General features: G+C 40.7%; 1 protein-coding gene across 1 annotated transcript in view; it reads left to right on the top strand.

Annotated features, from left to right (window-relative positions):
* The first annotated feature begins 1,027 nt into the window (after positions 1 to 1,027).
* LOC126176265 (UDP-glucosyltransferase 2-like) overlaps positions 1,028 to 17,497 on the top strand; it is a 30,253-nt gene continuing 13,783 nt past the window's right edge. Inside the window, exons 1-2 of the mRNA XM_049923412.1 lie at positions 1,028 to 1,087; positions 2,451 to 2,632. Coding sequence (XP_049779369.1) covers positions 1,028 to 1,087; positions 2,451 to 2,632 — 242 coding nt within the window. The remainder of the gene's footprint in view (positions 1,088 to 2,450; positions 2,633 to 17,497) is intronic.

Raw genomic sequence — 17,497 nt, 5'->3', positions numbered from 1 at the left:
TTGGACAGAATCTGGCACAATATCTCCCAGGAGAACATCCGAGAACTCCGCCAATCAGTACCTAGTGCATAAAGACCAGACTTGGACCAAAGCGTTATCGACTTGCTCAATTTGTGAAGCTTTTTCTCTTGAAAAATCACGCAATTATTCTAAAATTGTTATCATTTCTTTGTCTGTACAAGTACCGATTTCCGTTCATTTCGGATAATTTCTTCGCCGTGCGTCGCTTTTTTTTCTTTTCATTGAGTGCATTGCTCGAGTATTGCCTAGTCCAGTAATACATTTATGAATAATGCTAATATCTAATCACACTGCATGCAGTAAGGCGGGTCGTAATCACAACATCGTGCAGGTACGTGGCATACAAAACACCAATGTCGTGTTCATCTCCATGCGTCAGAGGAACGATGTTTTACCCAATCAAGGACTCGAGGAAAATGTGCAAAAGAATAAGCAGCAGCCGAAATGAGAGTGGGGCCTGTTTTGCGAGTCCCTATATAGCTGCAGGTTAGCAGACTGAGCAGAATCGTTCTTGGGCGCTGATCCAATGTGCTGCGATATTCATCTGTACCTACATCGAAGTTTGCCGTCGCTGCAGTCCGACTTTGGCTGCAACGGTCAGGTGTTTTCAAAATCTTTCTGTTGCGTCCACGTGCCTTCCATACGGTCTGTCTTTGTGTCACAGGTCCTATTTCCTGTTGTTTATTATTTCTCCTATACCTTATCTGATTAGGGTCATTCCCTTCCTTTGGGCAGGACATCCCTAAAATTCGATGTAAAATTTAAAGGGTCGCTAATAAATTAGGTTACGTTAGTTCCAATTCCACTGTCGGTCTGTTCATATTGTATTCAAATTCTGGGTATCACTTCTCGATGAGTGTTTAATTCATCGTGACTACATTTTCAGATGAAAAAGGAGTTGGCGTTATGTCTGTTTTTAATGATCGCCGGGAGATCATTTTGTGCAAGGATTCTGGGCATAGTACCGACGCCAGCACACAGCCATCAGATACCATTCCTCGCCATTATGAGAGCTCTTGCAGAGAGAGGTCACCAGGTCACTGTCATCACCACAGATCCACTGAAGGTAAGTCGTGCCACAAATCTGTTCTTTTCACAACTGATCACCCGTACTTTAAAAATAAAAGCTCTTGGATAACTGCCTCACTTACACACGGGGTAGCCGTGTGGTCATGACGACTTGTCACGGTTCACGCGGCTGCCCCCTCGGAGGTTCGAATCCTCCCTCGGGCATGGGTGTATGTGTTGTTCTTAGCGTAAGTTAGTTTAAGTTAGATTAAGTAGTGTGTAAACCTAGGGACCGATGAGGGACCGATGACCTCAGCAGTTTGGTCTCACAGTCCTTACCACAAATTCCAATTTTTCTGCCTCACTTAAAATTATAAACTTAACCATACGGTACGTATGTCCACTGCAGTGAACAGCTGTTAATGTCACTTTACCATTTTCAGTCAGTCCTGAGACTTCAAATGTACGCAGTTCACTCCAGTGGAAGCTTCGAACTGGTGCTGTGCCCTGTTTGCATGTGCAACCTCGGCACTGATTGAAAATGGCAAAGAAGCGACTTAATAGCTATCCACTGCAATGGACATGTGCACCCAATGGTTAATATTCATGGAGAAAATTGTAACGCAAGGGGAATACATTGTAGTAACTTCATCAGTATCAACAGCTTAAGGGAAGCAAGAGACGAGGGCTCAAGTGCTAAGTAACGGTGAGTTAGCAGAGGTCGCCGATGATACGTTAGGAGGTGCTGTATTTCTTGTGGCAAATTCGCTTTACACGATAACATGTTTCATCGATCAAAATTTTTCCGTTTTAGAGAAAGAAGTGCTAAGAGTATGAAGGGAGAGAGAGTGTGAGAGAGGTAGTGAAGAAGGTGAGTGAAGAGGAAGAGGAGGGTAACAGGGAAGGGGAGGGGAGAGGTGGAGGGTGAGGGGTCGGTTTAGAGAGAATGGAGAGGATGGGAATATCGGGAGGGAAGGGGTGCGGCAAGAATATGACGAGGTACGGGAAGGGGTAAATATGTGCAGAAGGGAACAGGAAAAGGGAAGATGCAAGGGAGAATCACTTAATGTGATCAAAGTGTATTTACTGTGCCAGCACGCTTCCTCGCGTTGTATTACTAGCATGCCACACGTTTCATGTTTCAATGTTGACTCCTTATGTTTAGTCTACTATGTGTCACCAGTTCATTGTCGATCTGTGGATCTCGAAGATTTCTTAACACTTGGATATAAGCGTTTTATGGTAGGGGCGTAGAAGATCTGACGTGAGAATATTTTCTAATAGAGGTAAAAAACTTTTAGTTTACAGTTTGGAGCAACCACGTGTGTGGATAAATATTCTGAAATAAAACATTCAGGCTGTATCAGCAGTTCATAATTCCCTGTACCTTAGAAATCAGTAACCAGTACCTTCATTTTCAGGATCCCCCGAAAAATTTCACGCAGATTGATTTGTCTTTCACAAAGACGACCATAGATATACCGAAATTTGTAATGGAAATTGGACAAGCAGGACCTGCGGGAGGGATGGAAGTACTTCTGCCTGTCGCTGAGACTTTGTGTAAACTCAATTTTGAGTTCCCACAAATAAAGAAACTATTGGAGTAAGTATTGTGAGACTAAGCGTTTCTTCCTCTGTGACATTTACGAGTAAAGAATAGTTCTGCTGCCACAACAACGTCAGAGTTTTATATACTGTCATTTTCCGTTTACTAATTACTTTCTCTACTGCACTACTAGCGGATATCTTCCGACTCTGAGTCGGTTTCATTTCTTGAAAAGGAAATAGAAGTCATTTTAACTGGCTTAACTATTGATTCACTTGTCGTCTTATTTACACTTTCGTAAATGGAATTTGGAACACCTGAAGCACCAGTCCGACACGTATTTATCTTTATAGAGATATTACTCACATAAAGAGTATTAAAATATTAAACTTGCTTTCCTTTCGGAACTGATATCCATCATTAGCCTTAGAATTCGTTTGAGAAATTTCTTGCTATACTCGTCCGGACTCTTTTGATCAGATTGTGTACATTAGACGCCAGAGAATGGCACTTATTTAATTTTCTTGATCCTGATTTTTCTATGTTTGAGTAAAGGTACAGGGCGAGCATATGACTGCAAATTTATTGCTTTTCAGCTGACTTAATTTGATTCTTTACATCTCAGTCCCACACGTGGAATTAATCAGTGTTAACTACCGTACTTAAGTTCATTCAGCGTAACATAACGAGATTATTTCATCACTTGATTACAAGGTTATTTTCTCTATTTAAGTTTAGGTCGACCATCTCGTTGTGCTATACTGCGATCTCCACCTGGAGAGTTTCAGTAACGTTATACAAACTCATTAAGCATCATGTACTCATACCATTCTACATCTGTGGCGTACCTTTTATCTGTATTCAAAATACTTAACATAAGCTAGCATAATGATAAAATTTTAATAAATACATCGCACAGAATGGATACACTGGAGTATTGATTTTGTAGCATTTTTCGGTCATAATGTGTATGATGTAAAGCTTTCCATATCGGTCAGTGCATTTTACATTGCTGCTAGTACTTCTTACACCAATTTTTATGAAAACTGCAGCGCCGATATTGAATTTCCGGAACGAATCGAAGTGCTTACGATTTCTTGAGTGGTTTACCAGCAATAAGAGCATGAGACTGCGTGGGACCAACATATTTCCATGTCCAGAAAGGTCGGTATGGCACTAAGACCAGTCACTGGTGAGACGTGGCACGTCGTTTCTAAAACTGTGCGCAAGGGCAGCTGCCGTTCTCTCTTCGAGAAGTTGTTGCATAAATATCAAAATTAATCGGCCAATTAGAGAAGTTACTTCAAATACTGTCAGAGCATCTAGCCACGCTACTAAACTCTCCCCAGTTCTACTGTCGTCCCATGAAGGGCGACATCGATAGCACATTTAAAGTGAGTAAACAGTAATAAAAAAAAGCGCCAATTTCATTCGTTATGAGCTGCTGATCCCGAACATAATACTCCTCCACTGACTTCGGCACTGCTTGGCCACTATTTCCCAACTGTAGGGGATCCTCGACTATGGCTTAGACATGGTAAGAGTCGTGGCGGTTCTCTCACGTCGCCCCTGTTTGTGCTGATAGTGGAGCCAGGTCGTAGGAGGCCTGGCTAAACGGAAAATTGTACTGCCTTATTCAAATTCAGAAACGGCGCGGTAGTATTTTTGTTTCGTCCTAGGCCAAGTGTCCACTCTGCTCGTGGCGAATTTCTTCTTCTGCAGTCCATTCCACAAGCCCTCCCTGTTAAAATCGAATGATGATCTTCTACTGGAATAGCTGTAGTAGAATCAACGGGTGCAACAAATTTCAGTATCAGGTTAGCTAAGCGATTAATTGAAAGGTAGTTGGCGAGTAATAATTTATTGTAACTTATGTCATACGAAACATCGTCAAGCCCGTACTAATCTTAAGTTACAGTTTCGTCATTCACACGCAGTCACACTCACTCGTAACAGCCATGTTATGGTAACTAACCAAACCCGTCACCAAAATGACTAACAAACGAATTGTCTGTGTCAGAACGCTCGTTCAGATATTACAAAATTTGGCCACTGCGTATGTTCATTTTGTGGTCATGCTTTGTATAGCACGCCACACGGCTTTTGGTTAGTCAAAAGTCACAGTCTACGTATGAAAATCACAATTTGACGGGTTCTTCTTTTTCACACATTCGCGTCCACTTTGCACTACTTCACGCTCAAATTTTAACGATTATTCCGTAAACTTTTCACATCTTCTCAGAGCTCCTTTTATACATGTCCGAACTTGGTCACTGCTGAGATCACGGCTGATATCCGATCCCCTTAGGCTTCACAAAGCAATTCTCAATTCCCAAACCTCACAAAATACGCGTCGACGTATTGTCCCCTGATAGGCTGATATTCATCGTAACCAGTCCAATATTAGTGTTAAACTGCGCAATATCACGTCTTTTACTTTTGACCAATCACCACTTAATAGCTATTATAAACAATTTATGAAAAGGACAAATTTATAGAATCCACAAATATCAAAATAACTCTATCTTTAAACAACAAATGTATCATAAAATGAATCTTGTTTTCTCAGTCCCCATAAACTGGCTAGTTGCACTTTCCAATTTCTCCTCGGTATGATTCATTCTCTCAGTAGAAAGTTCTCACGCTAACATTTACTAAGTTAGTTAACATAATAATACTCATTTAATACTTCTCATTCACACTAATAATTAAACAAATTAAAACAATTGATGAGAGTCTCAATAATCGCAATAAATACAGTTTTGCTTCCCAAATATACAGTTTTAACTGCTTGATAATTTCATAGTCCATAATATGCTAAGACATTTCGACCACAGGCGAAACTACTTGCAGCTAGCTACTTGATCTGAACGCATCTGTCATATGATTCATGACTCATGTATGACGCTTCTTCCTGCTACTGTCTCTTACTTTCATACACCGGATGTAAGGCCCTATGCTTCTCAAATCTGGATGCTAATGTGAAAATAGTGAACATGGTTTTGTAATCCAGCGACTGCATTCAGTGACGGTGGTAAGGAGAAGTTAGCTCATTCTTTGCAAGATACGTTCACTAACAGTGGAATTACAAGACACGAACCTCTCCTGCGAGTAGATTAACAAGTCCTCATTGCCTGTGAAAGGGATACATAAAAAGTTATTTTACCTGAGTGTGAATTAATTCTTTACCAATTTCTATCAAACATACCTCCTAATCGATTCCATCTCCTGTCACCCCGAGACCTGCAAGTCGTCAACCAGGACACAAACTGAATATAAGTACTATTGTGCCTCGCTGACGACAAAAAGCCTATTATCACCATATCATTAAGTTACAAGAGATTATAATACACTGCATAATGTGAGTCACCCTGAAAACTGACCGTCATTGCCCCACAACAACACCTGCCACACAAACACAATGTCAACGTCCGATGTTACGCTAAAATTTTAAGATCCAGTGGCTGACACCCGTGGCAGACACACTCTGTGAGCCAGACACTTTGTCAACTGATCACCACTGCACCAACTGCATTTGGACATATCAACTGCTTGTCATTGCCCCAGCTGGGTTTGGGGTATGATTGTCACCGTATTTCAGCTGACCATCATTGCCCCAGTTGGTGTTCGGGGCAAAGACATTCATCATTTTAACTGTGTGTAAGTGCAACAATTGCATTGGGTATAATTACAGCCACCATATCAACTGAGCATAATTTTCCCAATTGTCTTTGGGAACAATTGCAGTCACCTTGTCAACTGACCATCATTCACCTCGTTTGATTCAGGGATAATGGCAGTCATCATGTATCAAGTAACTGTCAGTGCCCCATTTGTGTTTCGGGTAAAGGTCAACTAATCTGACCAGCTAGTTCCAAACTGTTCTGATAATCATGATGATTGTCAGAAGTTGGTCAGCTTGTCCGTCGACCATCACTGTCCCACAATAGTGTCTGGGTGGGGAAGGGGGGGGGGGGTAGGGAGAGGGGGGGTAACAATGGCGGTCAACCTGTCAGATGACCATCTTTTCCCAATGTATGAGATAAACTGTTACAGTTTTGCTATAAAATGGCGATATATGTCGCATGATCTGCACTGTGCAAAAGCAGAAGATAACAAACGTTTTGCAAAACAACATAAAGTAAATACCCTGGCACTGATTTACTATAATGTTTAGCTCAATTTGAAAGTGAGTAGCTGAAAACACACAAACCGTCGTTTCTTATCCATATGACTGTGTATTATTACTGTTTAGTCTCCTATTTCATCAATGTGTCACGTAGTTTCCACTGTGTGACGGCATCAATAGCATTATCAGCAGAAAATGATGACGATTTGTCCTGCAGGGTAAAGATAATTCCCTACCATGGGGGTCACTACAATTTTCGGCTGACTTTGATGCAAGTTTTAGCTAAATTAAGAAGAGTTTTTGCCAAATTCAGAACTGTGATACACCATTTACTTTGTTATAAGGATTAAACTATTCTGGCCGATAATAAGAGCACTTTAAGCTGTAATACTGATCACCAATACTGCCAGTGTGTGTTTTGTACTGATACAGAATAAATTTTCATGTAGTTCAATAAATTTAATGCAGCGTACAAAGATTAAACTATGCTCACCGACTAACGTGTAAGATATATCAGTTGTGCCAATAAGTGAATCACACTTGTTGTGATAAGTAATACATACAATGTAGATGTGGAAACATTATTTTGAGAGACCATTGTGTCCTTAAAAGTGTGGTATAGGTGTCGAACTTTAGTCATCGACAACTCCTACTCAACCTGGAAGTTTTTATCAGTAATGCCAAGATATGAGAAATGTCTGTTTTTTATCTCATAGAACATTTAAGTTACAACGGTAATGCCATGTATGTTTGTGCTCGAAATCTTACGTATTTTCAGAAATAATTTTATTTTATGCCAAATATTGAATTTCGTTGTGGAAAGATCATATTATTGTGTAGAATCTTTGGTAATATTTACGTCTCTTATTCTAAGCATTATGAATTTTTATTTGGATATTACGAAAAAAATATGGATTAACTGTCTGCTTACCAGAAAATCTGTGTAGTATTGTCTAACCAGTGGCCCTCTCAAGCCCATGTTGTTTTAATTGACATAAACTGACACTGTTTGCATGGTTACGAGGTGAAACGACTTTTGAGTTACTAATACTTTCAAATAATTTTATTTATTTAAAGTGTACATTTAAAAAAACACAAATTATATACTCCTACTGTTAGCTTGTATTCTTACTGAAAATTTGCTCAGGGTCTACTGTCAATAGCAGAATGTTCCGAGCATACAGGTTTGGTGCACTTATAAGACGTAATATGACTTTTTCTATCTTTCTTCCATTTACGATATGCACATTTTCTCCTTTTCTTAGCTAGTTGTTTCATGTCACTTCCTGAATCCGGTGCTATTAATGAATTCATTGACTTCTTTGCCCCTGCTAGTTGCTTTCCCAAATTGATGAAAGTCGGACGTTTATTTTTAATGGTAGCGAGCATTATCAAAAATGCATTCATTACACTTACATCTATCATGTTGAAGAAAACCACCAGTGGTCAGGAGCCTTGTTTTTCTCTTCAATGCGTTTCCTGGTCCATGGTGTCAGTTCCGCCCGCTTATAGCATTCTATGACACTATAAGTTTAGGCTTCTTTGCTTGTGATGATGACACCGTTGGTTGGTTATGAAGAGAGCTAACGACGGCAACAACTCTGTTTTTCTTAGGAACATAAGAGGCTATCATCACATCTCGTTGAAAACCAAATAATGTACGGTATACTTCAAGTCCTTTAGGTGTAGTAAAATCAGTAGGCAGTTCACTTTATTTTTTTTTTTTTTTTGGATAGTACTGACCTGTCAGATCTTTTGACAGTAAATAATGAGCTAAATATAGAGATGTAAAAAATTATCTCTGGTGGTATTACGTCCAGAGTTTTCAAGTTCAATCACCAGGCTTTTCATAACATTCTCTCCAAGTTACGCGGCTCTGGTTTTCTCCTCCTTCTCCAAATACACTTTCATCTTCCATCAGTAGCTTGTTGCACTGTCACTGTCACATTTCCCACAACTTCATTCCCTAAGGTGGTTTATTGTCGAAATGGACAGCGACCTATAAATTTGAACAAGTAATCATCCGCGGTCACGCACCATCCTGGAATTTAGGCATCTCCAAGGGTAATCTTCCACATCTCAAAAACTTCTATGACTGGTTCCAATTTGTCACCTGACCTAAGTTCACGTCGGGTTGCTGCTCTGTAAATGCGCAACAACCACAGAATAGCATGGAAGCGGTTGCGAGGCGTAACTTCCTTAAGAGTGGTCAGCTGTTCTCAACACTTCAAAACTGACTGATCGTCTCATTTCTTGACTTGTAAAGTCCAGTCAGTATTAGAGCACCAAGAAACTTCTTCCCCGTAAAATTTTCGATCATCCGTGTTGGTTCACATACACACTTTGTCAATGAGTGATACACGAAAGAACAACATAGAACATTATCACAGTTCCTAATGGAATAACTCGTAGGTCCCTGGCCTTCTTTCGATACGTCCTTTCTGCTCCGCCTACCAGAAATTCCAGCTTGCGGAGCTGTAGCCTATATTTCTTTCACATTACCAGAAAACAATTGGTCACACTGAAAAGAATTTGCATCAAATTGTTCTTCTCTATCTTCGTGAAGGATTATTGATGACCATCACCTTCGTGTAGTTCTGGTTTTCGGCGAAGCCTCCCTCATTATCATCATCACCTAAGATTTCCATTCACTAGGTGGGTTTTCAGAATCAGAAGACTGCTCCAACAATTCCCTTACCTCCTTATCTGATAGTCTTCTCCTCCGTAACATTTTCAGTTTGTAGAGCAGACAAATGTTATAAAATAATGCACCAGAGTAAACATGTGGTTATCGCAAGGAGGTCTGTTGAGCAGTGAAAGGAGAACAGCGTGAATCACCAATGGCAAATGGTGTAACAGACGCTGCACAGTCAGACATCCGGGTCCTGAAAAATTGCTTCTAACCGTAAGGACCTCGCAGGCAGAGGAAACGTGCAGCAACATTGTAACAGAGAAGACATACGTAAATTTTTATAATTCTTCCAAAATTATGACTAACTTAACAAATTGGAAAAAGTCATAGCATTACATTAACATATAATGTGTAGCTACTAACAGAGAAGATATTAAACATCACGGACGGGGCTTTCCGGCTCTATGGTAGGTAAAGGTTTAAGTGATGCAGCCCAATAAAGATCTCGTCAAAACGCCTTCTTTTCCTCCGAAAATAGTGCATGGTCATTTCATTTATCTTTGTTGTTTTCACATTTTGTATTGTGGATCATTACAACTAGATTTTGTTCTTATTCAGTAATTTAATATGTAAATACAACCTTACGCTTTTTTTCAGCTTCGAGGGCTCGATTTTTGTTTTAGTACGTTAACAGGTTAACAGCATCGATTATATTTTTATAGTACAGAACAGGATGCATTATATTCTTCACTCCTACAATGGTGCTTGGTGCAGTAAAGCATTACTGAAAGTCTTCTAAAAACCTAAGGGCTTATTGTTCGATCTTTGTACCACGAGTGACATAGCCTCGAGTAAGTCGTTGATCTAAGTGTCAACATTAAGCATTTCGTGAGAACGCATGATTTTCAGTTTGTTTTGTTGTGTTAAAGTGTCAAAAATGGAGCGTCAGTGTACGGAACACCATGAAACAGTACTGCATTTAAGCCCCAGATGGAAAAGCAATTAAAAAAAGGTGTACCATAAAGTCAGTAACATCCATTACATCTCTCTAGTTGTATGTATGTGGCGTGATTTGATATCTGTGGATAGCGAGTGAAAGAGCCGTTCTTCTAGAACTCAAGACGTCATTCAGCTCTCCAACATAGGCATGACTGCAGGAAGGTAGTGGATGCGAAGCAGGTATACGTCTCGCGTTCAGTCATAGGATCACTAGTTTCATAAATATATTTATTCTGGACTAAAGATACTACAGCTGCAGTGTTGACAGGCGGCGATTAGGATCCCCCAGATGCTGGCCGGTCTTGGTCTCTGAAGTGTTCCTAGATATGCAGGTTTGGATCTATGCAGATGATTAAAGAAACATCGCGGTTCATTGACACAAACAATGAGTATTTAAACACGTACTATGGACATCGATCTTTACAAAAAAAAAAGGGCAGTGAAAACGCCTTCAGCGAATGTAACATGAACAACAAGGAAAATGATTACATGATACCCTAAAATAATTGCTAATTCACATTCAGCCAGATCAGAATGCTACCACAGATGCAGCTCGTGTTATATGCACAGTAGATAGGGAGAGTGGTATTGAAAAATGACAACGGAAACAAATAAAACTCACGGAAATTTTCATTCTAGGATACATATAAAAACTATTAATGACCTACAGGTGCTCAGTTACTACAATACAATTGGCTGGAGTACGGGTAGGGGGAGATCAGTTAAGTCACTGGTCAGATAATGAACTGCTGAAAAACATGATGAGTTCTACAAGTGCTAAATGAGGAGAAATTCATTGCGCATGACTATGCTCTTTCGGTTCGTAATTTTATGTACTGCAATACGAAGCATAGCAATGATTGTTTGATGCCATCTATAGGACACGTCTCAGATTCTGCTTTTATTTAGTAGTAGAATCAAATGGAAACCCTTAGCTCGGGAAAAATATTACCAGAAAGGCGGCTGTGGGCCGGTGTGGCCGAGCGGTTCTAGGTGCTTCAGTCTGGAACCGTGCGCCCCCAACGGTCGCAGGTTCGAATCCTGCCTCGTGTATGGATGTGTGTGATGTCCTTAGGTTAGTTAGGTTTAAGTAGTTCTAAGTTCTAGGGGACTGATGACCTCAGCAGTTAAGTCCCATAGTGCTCAGAGCCATTTGAACCATTTGATGACTAAATGCAATTGCATAATGCAATGATACATTCGTTTAAACACCTCAGGATGAGCTTTGAGCGACTACTGCTCCATATTGTGTGTTCACCAACAAAGGATCAAGGGTAGGGCACGATGACTACATTAAAATCAAACGAATTTGTATGTAAAAGTTTTCACAAATTTCCTGAACAAATAAGCATTTGAATTTAGAAATTAACTAAAGCCTGAGTGTTAACCTCACTGACCTTCAACTATACCAGAGAGCATTTCCTCACACACAAAGGCTAGCCCACTAAGACCACTTATAGGCCTACAGACCAAAATTGATAAAATACAATCGAAAATATAATCATAAAAATAACTACTGAACTGTAACACTAAATTGAAAACCGACTGAAAGTTACGCTTGATAACGACTAGATGTTTAGCTTTAAACATATACGAGGGTCACTCCAAAAGAAATGCACACTATTTTTTGTAAAAATACAGTTTTCATTCTGCATGTGCGAAAGTTTTACAGTGTGTAGACACATCCTTCCCGCTTGTTTTCAAACTTAGTTCAACCTGTTTCCGCGAGTGGCGTCGTCACAGCATGTCTTCAAGGTGGCTGCTATACTTGACGTTCGTCAGAAGCAACGTGCTGTCATAAAATTCCTGTGCTGTGAAAACGAGACAGTGGGAAACATCTACAAGAGGTTGAAAAAGGTGTATGGAGATGCTGCTGTCGACCACAGTGCAGTTAGTCGGTGGGCAAGCTGGTTACGTGATGAAAGCAGGCACGGCAATATTGAGGACTGCACACACTCCAGATAATGTGCAGAGAGTTAACGAATTGGTGAGTGTTGACAAACGCATCACAGTGAACGAATTGTCACGCTACGTTGGGATAGGGGAGGGAAGTGTCTGCAGAATACTGAAATTGTTGGCGTTAAACAAGGTTTGTGCCAGATGGGTTCCCAGGATGTTGGACAGTGGCTCACAAAGAAAGAAGAAAATCGGAATGCAGCGAACTTTTGGAACAGTATGAGAATGGTGGAGATGAATTTCTTGGAAGACTTGTGACAGGTGATGAAACATGGCCCCATCATTTTTCGCCAGAGACGAAGAGGCAATCAATGGACTGGCATCATGCAATGTCACCCAAGAAAAAAAATTTCAAAACCACGCCTTCTGCTGGAAAAGTTATGGCCACGGTGTTTTTCGATTCCGTAGGACTCTTGCTTGTGGACATCATGCCAAGTGGAACCACCATAAATTCTGATGCATATGTGACGACACTGAAGAAACTTCAAGCTCGACTGTGTCGTGTTCGACCACATCGACAAAAGTTTGCTGTTGCACGACAATGCACGGCCACATGTCAGTCAAAAAACCACGGAAGCGATCACAAAACTCGAATGGACAACACTGAAACACCCGCCTTACAGTCCTGACCTGGCTCCATGTGACTGTCATCTCTTTGGGAAACTGAAAGACTCTCTTCGTGGAACATGGTTTGAAGATGATGACTCCCTTGTGCTCGCTGCCAAACAGTGGCTCCAACAGGTTGGTCCAGAATTTTACCGTGCGGGTATACATGCACTGGTTCCAAGATGGCGTAAGGTAGTTGAGAGGGATGGAAATTATGTGGAGAAATGAAAATATTGTTCCTAAAGGATGTATCTACACACTGTAAAACTTTCAGACATGTAGAATGAAAGATGGATTTTAAAAAAAATAGTGTGCATTTCTTTTGGAGTGACGCTCGTAGCAATAAACTCATGGAACATAACGTTCAATAGTTACGGGACAACGACCACCAGAAAAGCGTCGGTGGGTCCGCAGATTTCGGCGGGCCCTTTCTCGCCAGGGGAGGGGGTAACCTGTCTCGTTACCTATCTACGCAACTGCTGGGCAGCGTGCCTTCTAGCAACAGAACATCTCTTACTCGCCCTGCGTTCTTCACTAGTCATCAGACTACCAAACTGCTATAAGGTTGGATCTTACAGGCGGACTTTGAGCCTCTGGCCCTCGGAGAACTTTTAAAATAGACTGAGTCATCCATTCACTTATTGAGAAAGGTATACAGTGCGGAAAGAGGATTAGAAGGTGCTAATCGGAGATGAATAAACTCATTATCCCGCTCGTCCGTCGGAAATCCCTTAGCTTCTCATAACCATAAAAAATTGAGACTTAATGTCATCCACGTATTCATGAATTGCCTGGAGATGCCAAACGACAGACTGCATGAAACGGAAGTGACATTACCGTTTCAATAGTAAATCATTTCTATCAACATTTCTTTTCATCAAAGGTGTCCTTTTCACTGAGTTCATCCTTCACCACTTCTAAGATTGTTCCTAAATCCACGAAAGAAGTAATTTTTATGGAAAACATAGTCTTATTGTAAAAACTGTGAATGGAGTGGACGGCTTTGTGGCACATACGCACACTTTTGTTGATACTTTTCATTATCAAATGGCTCTGAGCACTATGGGACTTAACTTCTGAGGTCATCAGTCGCCTAGAACTTAGAACTAATTAAACCTAACTAACCTAAGGACATCACACACATCCATGCCCGAGGCAGGATTCGAACCTGAGACCGTAGCGGTCGCTCGGCTCCAGACTGTAGCGCCTAGAACCGCACGGCCACTCCGGCCGGCTTTTTCATTATGGTATTGCATTAATTTAACTGAATTTCGTTGACATAGCCCTAATTTTCTCCACCAACGCGTGGGTGGTCGTGGGCTTGTAGGAATAAAATTCTTATTTCAAAAAACTGGAAACAGAAAAGTCCAACTGCGTTAAATCGCATGATCTTGGCAGCCAATTACGATTACATCAAGACGACCACATAATGGCTGAAGCAGCAATTGAATTGTGTCTCGGACTGTACGGCACGTGGCACTGTCTTTGTGAAACCACATGTCGCCCACATTCGTGTCCAGTAATTTAGGCGCATAAAACTGAATTATCACATCACGATAGCGTTCACTATTAACTCTTCTCATCTGACCAGCCGCATTTTCGTAGAAGAATGGTCCTATTACGTCTCCAGCCTAAAGTACACACAAAACTGCAAAACGTTCTGGATACATTTGCTTCTCAAAAATCACTCGTGTATTTTGTTGTTGTTGTTGTTGTTGTGTCTTCAGTCCTCAGACTGGTTTGTCGCAGCTCTCCATGCTACTCTATCCTGTGCAAGCCTCTTCATCTCCCAGTACCTACAGCAGACGACATCCTTCTGAATCTGCTTAGTGTATTCATCTCTTGGTCTCCCTCTACGATTTTTACCCTCCACGCTGCCCTCCAGTACTAAATCGGTGATCCCTTGATGCCTCAGAACATGTCCTACCAACCGATCCCTTCTTCTAGTCAAGTAGTGCCACAAACTCCTCTTCTCCCCAATTCCATTCAATACCTCCTCATTAGTTATGTGATCTACCCATCTAATCTTCAGTATTCTTCCGTAGCACCACATTTCGAAAGCTTCTATTCTCTTCTTGTCTAAACTATTTATCGTCCATTTTTCACTTCCATACATGGCTACACTCCATACAAATACTTTCAGAAATGACTTCCTGACACTTAAATCAATACTCGGTGTTAACAAATTTTTCTTCTTCAGAAACCCTTTCCTTTCCATTGCCAGTCTACATTTTATATCCTCTCTACTTCGACCATCATCAGTTATTTTGCTCCCCAAATAGCAAAACTCCTTTACTACTTTAAGTGTCTCATTTCCTAATCTAATTCCCTCAGCATCACCTGACTTAATTCGACTACATTCCATTATCCTCGTTTTGCTTTTGTGATGTTCATCTTATACCCTCCTTTCAAGACACTGTCCATTCCGTTCAACTGCTCTTCCAAGTCCTTTGCTGTCTCTGACAGAATTACAATGTCATCGGCGAACCTCAAAGTTTTTATTTCTTCTCCATGGATTTTAATACCTACTCCGAACTTTTCTTTCGTTTCCTTTACTGCTTGCTCAATATACAGATTGAATAGCTTCGGGGAGAGGCTACAACCTTGCCTAACTCCCTTCCCAACCACTGCTAACCACTGCTTCCCTTCCATGTCCCTCGACTCTTATAACTGCCATCTGCTTTCTGTACAAATTGAAAATAGCCTTTCGCTCCCTGTATTTTACCCCTGCCACCTTCAGAATTTGAAAGAGAGTATTCCAGTCAACATTGTCTAAAGCTTTCTCTAAGTCTACAAATGCTAGAAACGTAGGTTTGCCTTTCCTTAATCGTTCTTCTAAGATAAGTCGCAGGGTCAGTATTGCCTCCCGTCTTCCAACATTTCCCCGGAATCCAAACTGATGTTCCCCGAGCTCGGCTTCTACCAGTTTTTCCATTCGTCTGTAAAGAAATCGCGTTAGTATTTTACAGCTGTGACTTATGAAACTGATAGTTCGGTAATTTTCACATCTGTCAACACCTGCTTTCTTTAAGATTGGAATTATTATATTCTTCTTGAAGTCTGAGGGTATTTCGCCTATCTCATACATCTTGCTCACCAGATGGTTTTGTCAGGACTGGCTCTCCCAAGGCTGTCAGTAGTTCTAATGGAATGTTGTCTACTCCCGGGGCCTTGTTTCGACTTAGGTCTTTCAGTGCTCTGTCAAACTCCTCACGCAGTATCATATCTCCCATTTCATTTTCATCTACCTCCTCTTCCATTTCCATAATATTGTCCTCAAGAACATCTCCCCTGTATAGACCCTCTATATACTCCTTCCACCTTTCTGCTTTCCCTTCTTTGCTTAGAACTGGGTTTCCATCTGAGCTGTTGATATTCATGCAAGTGGTTCTCGTTTCTCCAAACGTCTCTTTAATTTTACTGTAGGCAGTATCTATCTTGCCCCTAGTGAGATAAGCTTCTACATCCTTACACTTGTCCTCTAGCCATCCCTGCTTAGACATTTTGCACTTCCTGTCGATCTCATTTTTGAGACGTTTGTATTCCTTTTTGCTTGCTTCACTTGCTGCATTTTTGTATTTTCTCCTTTCATCAATTAAATTCAGTATCTCTTCTGTTACCCAAGAATTTCTAACAGGCCTCGTCTTTTTACCTACTTGATCCTCTGCTGCCTTCACTATTTCATTCCTCAAAGCTACCATTCTTCTTCTATTGTATTTCTTTCCCCCACTCCTGTCAATTGTTCCCTTATGCTCTCCCTGAAACTCTGTACAATCTCTGGTTCTTTCAGTTTATCCAGGTCCCATCTCCTTAAATTCCCACCTTTTTGCAGTTTCTTCAGTTTTAATCTACATTTCATAACCAATATATTGTGGTCAGAGTCGACATCTGCCCCTGGAAATGTCTTAAAATTTAAAATCTGGTTCCTTAATATCTGTCTTGCCATTATATAATCTATCTGAAACCTTCTAGTATCTCCAGGGTTCTTCCATGTATACAACCTTCTTTCATGATTCTTGAACCAAGTGTTAGCTATGATTAAGTTACGCTCTGTGCAAAATTCTACCAGGCGGCTTCCTCATTCATTTCTAAGCCCTAATCCATATTCACCTACAACGTTTCCTTCTCTTCCTTTTCCTACTGTCGAATTCCAGTCACCCATGACTATTAAATTTTCATCTCCCTTCACTACCTGAATAATTCCTTTTATCTCATCATACATTTCATCAATTTCTTCATCATCTGCAGAGCTAGTTCGCATATATACTGTAGTAGGCGTGGGCTTATATCTTGGCCACAATAATGCGTTCACTATGCTGTTTGTAGTAGCTGACCCGCACTCTTATTTTTTTATTCATTATTAAACCTACTCCTGCATTACCCCTATTTGATTTTGTATTTATAATCCTGTATTCACCTAACCAAATGTCTTGTTCCTCCTGCCACCGAACTTCACTAATTCCCACTATATCTAACTTTAACCTATACATTTCACTTTTTAAATTTTCTAACCTACCTGCCCGATTAAGGCATCTCACATTCCACGCTCCGATCCGTAGAATTCCAGCTTTCTTTCTCCTGATAAAGATGTCCTCTTGAG

Source organism: Schistocerca cancellata, chromosome 3 (assembly GCF_023864275.1).
Source record: "Schistocerca cancellata isolate TAMUIC-IGC-003103 chromosome 3, iqSchCanc2.1, whole genome shotgun sequence".
Taxonomy (NCBI): Eukaryota; Metazoa; Arthropoda; class Insecta; order Orthoptera; family Acrididae; genus Schistocerca; species Schistocerca cancellata.
The sequence above is the reverse complement of the archived record's forward strand: the minus strand, read 5'-3'. Positions and strand labels throughout refer to the sequence as shown.